Source organism: Sprattus sprattus (genome assembly GCF_963457725.1).
Source record: "Sprattus sprattus genome assembly, chromosome: 19".
In the NCBI taxonomy this organism is placed as follows: domain Eukaryota; kingdom Metazoa; phylum Chordata; class Actinopteri; order Clupeiformes; family Clupeidae; genus Sprattus; species Sprattus sprattus.
In genome coordinates, this window is record NC_137917.1 from 948,411 (window position 1) to 962,209 (window position 13,799).

Here is a 13,799-nt window from a genome sequence, read left to right on the forward strand (position 1 = left end):
AGGGCCCTTACACTCCACTCACCAACACACATCAAAGGCAGCGGGGCCATCCACACTCCACTCACATCAAAGGCAGCGGGGGCCTTACACTCCACTCACCCACACACATCAAGGGCAGCGGGGCCCTTGGCCAGGCCCTTCCTGTCGGGGCCGATGCTGTTGCTGTTGATGTCTTTGGGCAGCTGCACCCCCAGGCTGGAGCCCACCCGCACCAGAAGCGCACTGAAGAGCAGAGGGAATAGAGACGCCACCGCATCCACCGTCTGACCATTCAGCATCAGCTCCCTCAGCGCACAGGTCATCTGATCTCACACACACACGCACACGCACACGCACACACACACACACAGAAACAGACACACACGCACACACACACACACACACACACACAAACACACACAAAAACAGACACACACACACACACACACACAGAAACAGACACACACACACACAGAGAAACAGACACACAGAGAGACAGACACACACAGACGGACACACACACACACACAAAAAAAAGCATGACAATACACACATAAATACAGACAACCTGATGTAAAATGTGTTGGAATGCATAAGAAATAAGTTCACTTCAGTTTATTACAGACAACTGTACTCACAGCTAGCGGTTGGCTGGTGGCCACTTTGGTAAGGCCTGGCCTCATCATCGACTCCTTCTTGTCCACATACGGTGCCAGAACATTCAGCTTCTCAATCATCATCTCCATAATGCGAGACGCAATGGTGCTTTCTGCCCCCAGAGCAATCCACATCTCACAGCTCCAGCTAGATAGAGGGAAACACAATCCGCACCTCATATCTCCGGCTAGACAAAGGGAAAATCACTCCACAACTTGAGGATCTTGACCTCAGTGGAGAGTTTTTCTTGAAAGATTTTTCTAGAAAGTCCCCATGACTCCTATCCAGTCCCCTCCGTTTCTCACTCGCTCATCTCATGACCTGCCAATCAGATTTGCTCCAAAGTGCATGTGGGTTAGGTGTATAATCTCCTCTAGTACTCATCCAAAGTGCATGTGGCTTAGGTGTATAATCTCCTCTAGCTCTCATCCCTGTTGAGTAAGGAGGCTCACCTGTCGAAGGGCAGTGGGTAGGAGATGAGGGTGCTGACGACAGTCTGCAGGTGCTGCGTGGCGAGGATGAGGATGGACTGGGCCACGGCCACCTTCACCTGGTCCTCAGAGATCGCCTGCATCCTCAGGTGAAGCACCTCCAGCACCTCAGGGACCTGCCGCATACACATGGAGTCTATTCATCTGCATGTAAAGAGGGTCTTATATGGCAAAGATTGTGGGAAAGGGATATGGAATGACTGGTTTCACTGTGAAGGAGACGGGGTCAGTGTGGAAAAGGAGAATGTAGAACTAGCAGTACAGATGAGCAGTGGTGGACGAAGTAAACCAATTGTGTACTTGAGTAAAAGTACAGTTACATTGCATTGAATATTACTCAAGTAAAAGTCAAAGTATTCACCTCATTTTACTTGAGTAGAAGTACAAAAGTATCTGCCTTCAAAAATACTTAAGTATTAAAAGTAAAAGTTTTTTTTTTTTTTTTTTTAACTGTCACATCAAAACCCCTACTTGAACAGTTGAACAATGCTTTACATTTGCCTAATCAAACCCAAAATACCCAAAACTATATTATCTTTAAGTAAGACCAAGTGGTTTTGAAGCAACAACACAAAAAGCATTCCTTCAAGTTTCATTATTTTATTTTCCATTAATTTCACTTGTCATAAAGAGTGAAAGTAGTCAATAGCATTCATTCATGAATCAGAGATTCAAAAGTAAAATGGAAGTTTTTACAAATGACAAATACCAATCACATTCACAACTGTTTAAACTCAAGAAAAACAACAGAAATCATTCAACATAAACATTACATTTGCCTAAACATTACCCAAGTTTTGAAGAGGCCATGTAGTATATGAAGACAATAACAAAACGCAACCATGAATTCGACTGTGTCCCCGGCGTTAACGTTTGGTGAGGGAGGCTGTATTAAACTGGCACTTAGCATCTCCACAGATAATTTGGGTGCTAGCATATTGCTTTGGATAAAAGCACCTGTTAAGGCCTAAAAAAAAAAAAAGTTTGGTTCCTGTTGGTTGTCAGTTGAGGACATGGGTAGGTAGGGAATTTATTTTATTTTTTTTATTTTTTTATTTTTCCAGTGGCAGCGAGTGATAGGTAGATTTTTTTTGTATTTTTTATTTTTTACAGCAGCAATGGATACTCCCAGCATATTAGCGAGACAACATCCAATCAACCCGGAAAATGTTTTAAAATCATGAATGACTCCGAAGCTGTTTAGATAAAGTGTAACTCTGGTGTTCTGCGTCTCATAGCCCTGTTGTCCGACATTACTGCCTGCTATTAGTAGGAAAAACATTGGTACAACCGAGAGCAAATAGAGGTCTGTCAGCTAAAGCTAACCTATTCATGGGACATTCAAACTGAAACTGAAACAAAAGCCAACTGGCCCATTAGGCAAACTCTTCCAGGTCACTATTCGCTCTATATTGTACCACATTTTCTCATTGTTTTCCCACAGACAGCACATGGTGACCTCGCACAACAGGGCTATGGGTTGAATAACACTAACACTAACACTTTAAGTTAAATTAAGGAAAATACAACTGCAGGGCCTCTTTAAACCACATGAACACTGCTCATTTCTGCTTGCCATAGGGTCTGGCCACAATGTGCTTTTTTCCAGCCCCAATACAAATGTGGCAGCAGGGCAAGACCGTCTTAAATTTCAATAACAGGGCTAGGCAGGTGTTGCCTTGAGGCCCGCCACAGTGTGCACAGAGATCTTGCCTCCCAAAAGGTGCCCGGTAGTAGTCCAGCTCTATGGGATCACCACACGAGAGAGACAGCCTGACCTGCACAGTAGATGAAAGTTGATGTTTGGGCTCCAGCATGTAACTCCCACATGTAAAAATCCATACCATCATTTGACAGGGCCTCGGCCAGTGTGCAGAGCTGGCAACATTGTGATTCATAAAGTAGTAGCAAGGGAAAATAAAACATTGTTAGGCGGGGGGTCTGAAAAGCCAGAGAGTTCACGTGCTCTGAGATGCAATCTAGGTCATATTAGGACATGTTTTTCTGCAAAATAACTGCAGTAGGCCTATTTTGAGTTTATCATTTTCTCTTTTCCCTGTTGCACACAATTATAGACATACACGAAAAAGTGTTTTATTACCCAAACACATGGTCACTAAGCACTGAACATTAGTTAACATAAAATAAATATGAATATGTATCTACTGATCTATGGTATATATGTAATATCTGTAGGATTCGAATTGTTTTAAGCATTTTTATAATCAAAATCGCTGAGGAGACACGCGAGGTGAGGCAGCGACGAGTTGCGTCTCTGCAGATGGCGCAATCCCTCTCAAACTGGGTTGAGTGCATGCCTTTTGCGTTCTCATTGTCTGTTACCACCGTCATATTTGTAGACACCTTTATTATATGCCCTTTCTATCCATATAAAAGTTAATGTATTTCACGTCTGTGTAGAAGCTATTTAGACTTGCTGATCTTAAAACCGCAGTGAAAAAGCAGTATCTCTGCCTCAATGAAGGGGGCGTGCGGGAGCTTGAAAACGGGACTTTCAATCGAAATGTAAAGTGATATTATTTATAAATAATGGTGGGAGACCAATGCTGAAGCTAAAATGTTTGTTTCAAAATACGGGACAGAAGATAGCTCGATCGTCTTCTCACATTCAAAGCCAAATTGCTATTTGGAACCTCAAGAATATGCTTTGGACGAACAGCGGACTGACTAAATATTAGCAAGGGGGAGCTTCTCACCCCTCATTCGCTAACATTACATCGTTATTAGAGTAAGCCCTTGCTCCGTTGATTTCACATTATTTATCTGAGGATTGTTTAATATCTATGCGAAGCCATTTAACATCATACAAGTGGTTGTGATCACTTTGAACCCAAGACTGCTTTTTATTGGTGAGCTGATTTTGAGGGATTACACTTTCCAGCTGAAGTTGTTTCCTGGTTGATACGTTTAACACTCTAAGTTTTGCTTAACTAAAAACATTGATGCACAAATGGAATATATGATTCTATTCTAGAAGACCTCAGCAATAATATTAGAAAAGGGTTCAATGTTTCCATGGTTGTTCTTTTTATGTCTCTAAGACGAAAACTCAAAAGTAAAAATATCCCGGACGAGGGATATAGACCTTTTAGTGTTAAGTAGTTGCTATGCTAGTTTACTAGCTAAGGACACTTTGAGTTACCTTCAACGATTTAAATGGAAGAGTTCAATTTGCATGAAATGATAGCTAGTTATCTAGCTGATGTTATAGCCTCTTCGATTTAACTATACAATTGTAGTGGGAACTTAAACCCTCAGGGTGCCTGTGTAACTTCGTATGAAACAGTTCATATTCACGAGTTCACATATCCAGATATTAACAAGAGTTTATCACAAGCTAGCAACTGCCAACTGTATACCTTACCAATGTGTGTGTAAAGAATGCTGATATGAAATATGAAAAACAACCAGTTGTCAATGTGCAAGCTGCCAATTGAATGGTGATTTAAGCTACTCTATTGGGTTCATATATTTGTAAATCTGACACTGAAAGAGTCGGTGCTTCAGCAGCCACGAACTTCACCGCTAGTCACTGGTCAAAATTGGTAACGGCATTTAAAAAAAAAAAAAAAAAAAAGTACGGCCAATCCTATTGGCGCGTTACCGGCGCAAGGGACGAATCATAATACGGTTTATATGTGATCTTTTTGAAGTCGTTGTTTTCACGAGAAAATTCGCTCAACCTTGTACAGAATGAAGAGGTGCTGTACAAAAACGTAATTTAAGTCTGCCTAAAAAAATTATAGTCTGCCTTGTGGTTTTTTTTTCTTCCCCCAAGCTCATAAAATAATTTGGGTCGCACATAAATTGACAGGGTCGGTCGGAAACCGGAACCAAAACAAATTTTTTTTTAGGCCTAATGTAATGTATTTCAATGTAATATAATCAACCGGGGCATATTTATAACCACTCTGTTAGTAGTAGTCATGTAATGGTGAACTTGCCTCGATGTGCTTTTTTAAATTTGATGGCGAGTTCCAGAATGCCGACAGCGTAGTGTTCTTAATGCAGAGGCGACACTTGAAGTAATAGGACTCTTTTTTCTTTTCGATGAATTCAAACAATTCGGCTAAATAAGGCCAGGGGTGTTGGGCACCAACTTCTGTTTCATCCGATGATGCTGCAGTCAGCTCCTCAGCCATTTACCTGACAAATAATATTAATCATCTCTAGGAGTAAGAACTCTCAATGACCACAAGCACGTACACCACCTTGTGCTTCCAACTCCAGCGTGACTTTGCAATTCTTCAATCAGGACGACACCTTCAGCAGATAATCGCGCGCTGGGCGCTGCCGCTGATTGGTTATAGTCGCGATACACTTTGACCTTTTGGTATTTTATTAAAAATAAAAAAGGAACGAGTAAGGAACAAGTGTTTCTGTAAATGTAAAGAAGTGAAAAGTAATAATTTTCGCTTTAAATGTAGTGAAGTAAAAGTATAAAGTCTAACCAAATAAATGTACTTGAGTAAAGTACAGATACATGGAAATGTTACTTAAGTACAGTAACGAATTACATGTACTTCGTTACTGTCCACCACTGCAGATGAGTGAAGGCAAGCAGACAGAACTTGAAGGAGGGAACAGTGAAGATGACTCTAGACACACAGAGAAGTGGGGAGTAGTGGAGGCAGTGGAGGCAGTTGAGGACAGTGGGGGCAGTAGAGGCAGTGGAGGACAGTGGGGGCAGTTGGGAGTAGAGGAGGCAGTGGGGAGTAGTGGGGACAGAGGAGGCAGTGGGGGGCAGTGGATGTAGTGGAGGCAGTGGAGGTAGTGGCAGTGCTGCTTTACCAGGTCCTGAAGGCTGGCCCCTCTGTTCTTCATCAGCGTGTTGAGGATGACACTGGAGGCCCGTGAGCAGTTGGACTGGGAGTCCACCAGCCCCTCAAACAGCATGAAGAGCAGCGTGCTGAGCTGCTGCTGGGGCAGACGCTTACTGATGATCTACCACAGGACAGGAGAGACGTCACACACTGCTCATGCAATCCAACACACAATCATCCAAAAGACATCTGTCCTGCTCACTGCTAAGGTCACAGAAGGCCTTACATTGAAGAATGCTATAGACTAAGATTCACACAAGCTCAATCCATCTATGTAAGTTTTAGTTTAGTATAAATTGTGATGTCAGTAGGCTGCTCTCACCTTAGTGAGCTCTGAGCAGGTTTTATAGAGGACCGAGTGGTCCGGGTTGTCCAGCCTCTCCCGCAGGCTGATCAGGCCCTCAACTGACTCATCTCTGTAGTCCAAGGAAAACCCTGTAGAGGGGGAAGAACAACAGATCCATTTGGTAACCGGAGGGAGGTGAGACCTCTGAGACTGAACAGGATGAGTCACACAGACCAGCATCAAATCAAATATTAATTTGAACTGGAGACGAGGGTTGCGAGGTCAAATGAGGCTTTTCACGGAGGACGTTACATGTTCCAGTTTCACAAAGAACCACCAGAGGTTAAACTGAAATCACCATGATAACAATATTTGTATTCCATGTCAAACGCATCGTGCCAAAAGCTGACAGCTATATGAAAGTACTATTCCAAATGAGATGGACATGGAGCCCTGCTTTAAGAATGTGCTGGCTGTGAGCCCCACCCTCGTAGCGCAGCTGGATGTGCAGCAGTGTGTAGATGCAGTCCACGGCCGTCCTCCGCACCAGAGGGAAAGGGTCAGTGCAGCGGGGGGCCAGACGCCCCAACAGGGCGCCCAAGTTGTGGAACGTCACCATGTTCTAGAGACACACACACACACGCACACGCACATGCACACGCACACACACACGCACACACACAAACACTCATACATACACACAGACACACACACACACACACACACACACACACACACACACACAGAGGAGCATAATCCATAGCCACAAGGTCAGAGACATACCATCTGTACAGATACTTTTTGAAACACACTAAGATAGACATAGACGGTGGGCCGACGCTCCATATCTGTTCAATTTGGAAAAATGAGCCATGGAAAACTACTTTTTTCTCCATTCCGTACGATCAATTTATTTCAAGTGATATTCCACTTGTTGTCACGGATATTTCTGTCGCATATACTTGAAATAATAGTTTTATTAACTCCTAGTGGTACAGGCAAACGCGGCGGTTACCAATGTCAATCTAGCCAATAGCGTAGTAAAATAATGATGTAGGAATATGACAAGCCTATCATATTTGGCTATGAGAATCAGCTGTTGGACCACAACAAACTTTTTGAGCAGCCGAGCTGAACATCGCCGAGGAGGGTGACTCGTTTTGTGGGGGTATGTATATTTAATATAACGTTATTGCTATATACCATGTTGGTTACGTAGACAGCGTTGGTCATTGAGTGTTGTCAATGTAACGGTAATCCTAGTTAATTGAGGTAGAAACTTGTATTCGTCTTTCGGGAATGATACATGCAGCTAGCGTGTGGCTAAAACTGTCTTTAGGGTACATTTCGTTTGAACAACAGCCCCGTGTACAAAACTTCTGAGATTAAGTTAGAATGCAGTTGTTTAAACGGGAGGATTCATGGTGCTACCTGCTAACTTAGATTTGAAATCGTAATATATTGATTATCCGTCTATACTCTGGCACACGTGCGGCATACGTAAGTCACATAGTAGTTATAGTCGTAAATTAAGGAGACCTCGTGTCAGTGTTGCATTCATGAAGAGACATTACATTTATAATAAAACATTTAATGAACAGAATTTCTTAAGCAGAAAGAAACAGAGCTCAATATGAACATGTGTGAAATGTTTGAGGCTACAGGAGAGAACCTGCCACCCTAGTCATCGCTGGATGACCTGTTTTCACAGTCTGTGCACAGGCATAGGTCAGTACATGGCAGATCATGCTGTTTGCATGTACATTTGCCCTTCTTAAACTGTTTTTTTTTTTGCAGGCACAGTGTGCCAGTACAGCCTCTGGAGCTGGTGGCAGGGACATCTACTCCACTACGTAGCCATCTCCAGACATCTTCCACCCATGGAGGTGGGATATCCGACATACACTCAAGACTTCGTCGGTGCGCTGCAGCCTGATAGCTTGCCCGCTGAATGTGCTTATACAAGCAATCTTTATTTGGAGGTAAGTCCCTCTCTGAACATTTCCCTGCCTTAAAAAGTTTGGCCCTTGCAACATTCACTTCCCTACAGTCTCCCTGTTCATATAGGTGACATGTGAAGCCCTCCAGTGCTTCACAAAGGTCTGAGGATGGGGTGAAGCTAGTTCCTAGCTCTTGGAACAGATGGATATATTCAGGTCTTGAACAGAATTTTTTGTAGGCTTTTGCTTTGCCAACTCTATAAAGAGCACTCACAGTGTCACATCCAGAAAAGGCATGTAGACCTACAAGGGCATTGCATTTGTCGTCACCAAGATGGCTGTGTACCTGGCTTATGTTAGTTATGTGTGCTGCTTCTCTTCCCTTGGCTGTGTGGAAGTACAGATCACTGTTTATTTGTGGACTAAAAGTTAAGCCAGCACAAAAACATCAGTGTCTGGACTCATAATTGAACACAAACTGGTTCCTTAATATGTACCCTTATATGAGACTTGCCACTAAATGTCATTTATTTTCTCATTTACAGGTCCAAGTTAAGTTCAACATTAACACGACATTCATCTTTTGATACCAACCTTTTGTGATGTTTTGTTGAAATAAAGCTGATTTCTCTCTCCTCTTTTGATCTTAGTGATATTTGTGAAATGGCAGTAGCATTCTCGTTGGTAGCCACTGTTATCTGGTATCAAAGATTCCTCCTGGCCTTTCAAATGTAATCTTTGCACTGCCTCTTCTGCCACAAGACTCTCTCTACATTCAAGTTCTCTTCAGAGAAACACAGATTCACAGAAATTTCCCCAACTGACAGCTGTAAAGGGGCTTATTGGGCCATCAACTTTACTACATGCATGCAGCAGGTCATTGTAGCTGATACAGGTAGGTACCATGTGTCAGAAGAAGCTCCTGCCTGGCTCTATTTTATGACGTGATAGATGTGTAAAACTTGAATGAAATACTATCCTATCCATCCATTCTATAAACTTTTTTCCCCTTTGCCATCTGGTAGGCGTTACCGAAGTATTCGATCTTGCACCCGTAGATTGGAGAGCAGTTTCTTTCCAAGGGCCATCAGGCTTTTAAATGGACAGTGATAACAGTCTTGCACCTTTCACTTTACATGTTAGTTTCCCATTGTTTGCACTACAGTAATATTGCACTACCTGATACGAGGCACATTTGATTTGTCTTTAGGTTAGTATAGGTATATTAGGTTAGTTTAGGTTACTATATTTGTATTATATGTTTAGCAGATGGTATTGTATATTTATTTTGTAGATTTTGTTTATTATATGTGGAATTTATGTTCAGAGTACTTATATGTTATGTTATTTTATGTTATGCTATGGTAGGTTGTTATGCGGTGTCTTGTCCCAAGAATTTCAATGCCCAGTCTGACTCTGTTTTTCTGTGTATATGACAAATAAATACTTGAACTGAACTTGAACTATTGATTCAGACTGCTTTAACGTTACCTCTACATTCATAGTTGTTCTATTTATAGTTGAGTAAAGAGTTCATCACCTCGATTTGAAAACTGAATCAAAAACGTCTAAAAATGACCCATATATTCCACAATTCACACTACATGGACAAAGATGTAAACAGTGTTGTTGGACTGCTCATTAACTTTACTGGCGCAATTCCAAGAACGCGATTGGATAACAACGACAAAATGTCACGCGTATCGGACCCAAAGTGTAGCTGCCCTCTCTATTTGCCTCGGAAATAATGGGAAATAAAGTTATCGTTAACAACTTAATGAGCAATAACTGCAAGTGGCAACAATTTTTGTCTAACGTGAATACAAACGTAGAACATATTTACAAAAACGTGGCTTCTCCATATCCAGGGAACGTTAAAATGCACGAAATCGCACCTCGGCCCACCGCCTAACAAGAGCAGACACTTTACTAGGAATGATAGAAGGGACATGATGAACATATAAGCTCTGTGCAGCAAGTTAATAATTCAGTTTAGGGGAAGGCATGAACTTTAGATATTTACATATAACATTACATATGGGAAATTATCTTTATTTGGAATAACACCTTGAGATGTACCATCTGGTTTTCGAGGGGGTCTACAACACCATCAGACAGTAAACATACATAACATGAACATAAACATATAAACAACAATAAGAAAGGACGAACAAAAACAACACACAACAAACGATAAGCAGAATTGCAGCACATATGCTTAATGATAGCCTTGCTTTCTATGATCCCTGAGTCTCTCCATCTTACCTTCACAGTGAGACTGTCCAAGTAGAACTGCAGGACTTCCAGTGTGGTCAGGATCGCCCTCTCTCGCTCATGGTCCAGCCCAGAACTCAACCATCCCTCTATGTGCTGACCGTACCAATAGACCCAATACAGGGGTGGAGAAGGGAGGTCAAACACCAGGAGAAACTCTGAAGGTGAGCGTATAATAATGTGCAGACAGAGGAGTGCTCCTTACCTTAAAGACGGTCTGAAGTCCATCTGGACTCAGGTCATGCGCCAACACACTCCTCAACAAGTCATTCAGAGCTCTGAACGTCTCGCAGTACAAGACCTGCAGGGAAATTCCGATTGTGAACAGCGTCAATGGAATACCCTTTTCCATAGCGTAATTAAACAGGTCCATATACAGTTCAAAACAGTGAATTGTGATCCAGCGTCCACTGAAAACATCAACTCTCTCTACTGTTTGAACCGCCAAGGATAAATCAGAATACTAAGAGTAGTTGGAGCTGAAGGACCTGCCATCGCTGCAGTGATCCTACGCTAAGCAGCACGCAGCAGGGAGTGGAGGACTCTGGGAAACTCAGGGGGTCTGCATAGCAGCGGATTCTGTGTCCACTCTAACGTAGGTATGTTAAAGACACAACGGATTGAGCAGTATCCCAACGACGTCTCGTTCATTAGTACTGTATTAACTGAGAATGGAACCCTTACCAGTAGCACTGCTAGTGGCAGGGTTACAAGCTGAACTCCAAGCAGGGAAAAGAGCCGAGGGGCACAGAGCTCTGGTTGCCATGGTTTCTCACCTCTCTCTGCTGAGGGTCCAGGGCCTCTTCCTCTTTGCCCTTGTCGGGGGTGTCCATCGGAGGCAGGCAGAACACACCGTTCAGGCAGGTCTGCAGCATGTCAAAGTTCTCATTCTCTGCCAGATGAGGGTCCAGGTTACTGACAGCCGTGTCAAGGACCAACCAGGATCCAGAGAATGCAATCACAACATCACAATATCAACAATGTCCTGGAGTTCAGTGGTATCATACTGCCATACGCAACACACTCAGTTCAAACATTACCCTGCACAGCTCAGTCACTCAGTCCAGATCATCCACACCTTCCACTGAGAGGTCACGCCCTCTTCCTGAGCCCATGACTAGATGATTCAGGCGAGAGCAACAGCTTTTCAAGGATACATTAGGTTGGCACACGTAGTCATGACAAGGTGGCGCACTGGCGTCCGCATCACGTCACTGGGCTCTGCTTTAATAAAGTCCTGCAATGACAGTTCAGCATGCTCATGTGCCTGTGTAACGTCATATCATGACACATCACACTCATAACAGATGACAGAGTAGAGTAGCATAGTGGAGAGCAGAGGGAGTGTGTGTAGTGGGGAGCAGAGGGAGTGTGTGTGTGTGTGTGTGTGTGTGTGTAGTGGACAGCAGAGGGAGTGTGTGTGTGTGCGTGTGTGTTTGTGTGTGTGTGTGTGTGTGTGTGTGTGTGTAGTGGGGGGCAGAGGAAGTGTGTGTAGTGGACAGCAGAGAGAGTGTGTGAGTGTGTGTGTGTGTGTGTGTGTGTGTGTGTGTGTGTGTGTGTATATGTGGTCGACAGCAGAGGGAGTGTGGCTCAGACTGAACACTGACCATCATGACGCCCATCAGCTCCTGCTTGCGAGGGAACATGTAGGTCTGGCGGCGCACACATGCACTGACAGCCTTCGCTATGAGACCAACACTCTGGATCAGACTCAGCTTCATGGTCATGTCCTTCAGGAGTGGAGGGAAACACACACACACACACACACACAGCACACACACACAGCACAAAGCGCACAGCACAAAGCGCACAGCACACAGCACACAGCACACAGCACACACACACGAACACACACACACAGCACACACACACAGCGCACAGAACACAGCACACACACAAAGACACACTCTAAGACTGTGGAAATGAGACAGTGGCTATCAGAAAATCCCCAAGCAAAACAATGAACCATTCAAAATAGAACAGAGTGAAAGGTTGGCCAAAGTGTATTACATTTAAAATTCATCTAACTACGATTAGACAGCTCACACAAGCTAAATGACATGCCCATTGAGCTGTACACAGCACACCTTAAATGAGCTTATTTTAAACCAGCACACATATAAACATATTAGAAGACAGGAATCCCAATCTGCATCTTGAGTTGGGATTGGCAGAGAGGCAGGGCAAGAGGAAGTTGAGAAGATCCCGCAATCAAGAGGGAGTTCACAAAGCGCCAAGTGTAATTGCGTGAATCAGATATGACGACTATCTGAAACCCAACATGGAGTGAGAAGACCATGAGCTCAGAAACATCATTGCAGCGTGATTAGTCAAAAGAAAAAGACGATTGAGTTAGTACGTGGGACCTGGATGAAAACACCAGCTTTCTGAACTTCTGGAGAAAAAAGTACCCAACTCTTGGCAGACATGAATGTGTTTGTCTCTACCGCGGAGGCCTGCTGGATCAGGCCCAAACCAGCAGCTTAGCAGCTCATCAACCAACGCTCACTCCACAACGCCAGTCATTTGGCGCTAATGACGCTTAAATGGAGGCCAAGCCAATTAGCACCGTTTAAAAGAAGGTCTCAGTTTGTTCTAGAAGTTCAGGAAGTTTGGCCCCCTAGAAGTGCCCCAGAGGCAGCAGAGAGGAGCAAGTGGCATCAGAGCGAGGGGACAGAGGGGTCCTCCTCCTGTAGGCTTCCGCTCACGGTACCTTGGTCTCTACTTTTATCCCCAGAACCTGCACAACATAAAATTAAGAAGGAGTTTAAGGCACTGTTGAACATGTCTTTCATATCAATATGATATCATCTCCTCTTTAGGAACACATAGCGTTGCCCAGTTGTTAATACCAGTATTAGCTGTTGTTAGTCAGCCAGTAACTTAGTGACAATGATGTTTACTTGTATTGTAAATAGGAATAGTACTTTGCAACCAACACATTTCCTAAAGTTGCCTTTTAATGAAAGCATCTGAACATTGCTGCATAAGTGTATAATTTGAGCCAGTCTGACAGCAAAGTGAGTAGCCTACTGTTTGAACATAAATTAATTCAAACCAGATGATGACTGCACTATTAGCGGTAAGAAAATGAATTGTCATTTAAAAGTGTGTTTTTGACTGGCAGAGCTCTACAAAGGCATCATCTTAAAAGACTGTACAGGAGAGGTCAACCATTGAGGCATTAGAAAGACAAAGAGAGAGGGACTTCCAGTCATTTGAATGGGCGATATTGTGTGTGTACAAAAGGAGTTTAGAAAATGACAGCTACACAAATTTGACATGGTTCTGGCAACAAACATAAGTCTGAACTGCTTACTTACTTACT

At 43.3% G+C, this 13,799-nt stretch overlaps 1 protein-coding gene across 1 annotated transcript in view; it reads right to left on the reverse strand.

The window, feature by feature from the left end:
- The window catches only part of mroh1 (maestro heat-like repeat family member 1), a gene marked incomplete at its 5' end in the record, with an annotated part of 35,131 nt that overhangs the window by 6,916 nt on the left and 14,416 nt on the right, over positions 1-13,799 (reverse strand). Inside the window, 12 exons of the mRNA XM_080857344.1 lie at positions 100-302; positions 618-783; positions 1,089-1,243; positions 5,940-6,092; positions 6,294-6,406; positions 6,744-6,879; positions 10,463-10,567; positions 10,677-10,772; positions 11,248-11,386; positions 11,629-11,708; positions 12,079-12,201; positions 13,185-13,211. Of these exons, the coding sequence (XP_080713470.1) occupies positions 100-302; positions 618-783; positions 1,089-1,243; positions 5,940-6,092; positions 6,294-6,406; positions 6,744-6,879; positions 10,463-10,567; positions 10,677-10,772; positions 11,248-11,386; positions 11,629-11,708; positions 12,079-12,201; positions 13,185-13,211 (1,496 nt within the window). The remainder of the gene's footprint in view (positions 1-99; positions 303-617; positions 784-1,088; positions 1,244-5,939; positions 6,093-6,293; positions 6,407-6,743; positions 6,880-10,462; positions 10,568-10,676; positions 10,773-11,247; positions 11,387-11,628; positions 11,709-12,078; positions 12,202-13,184; positions 13,212-13,799) is intronic.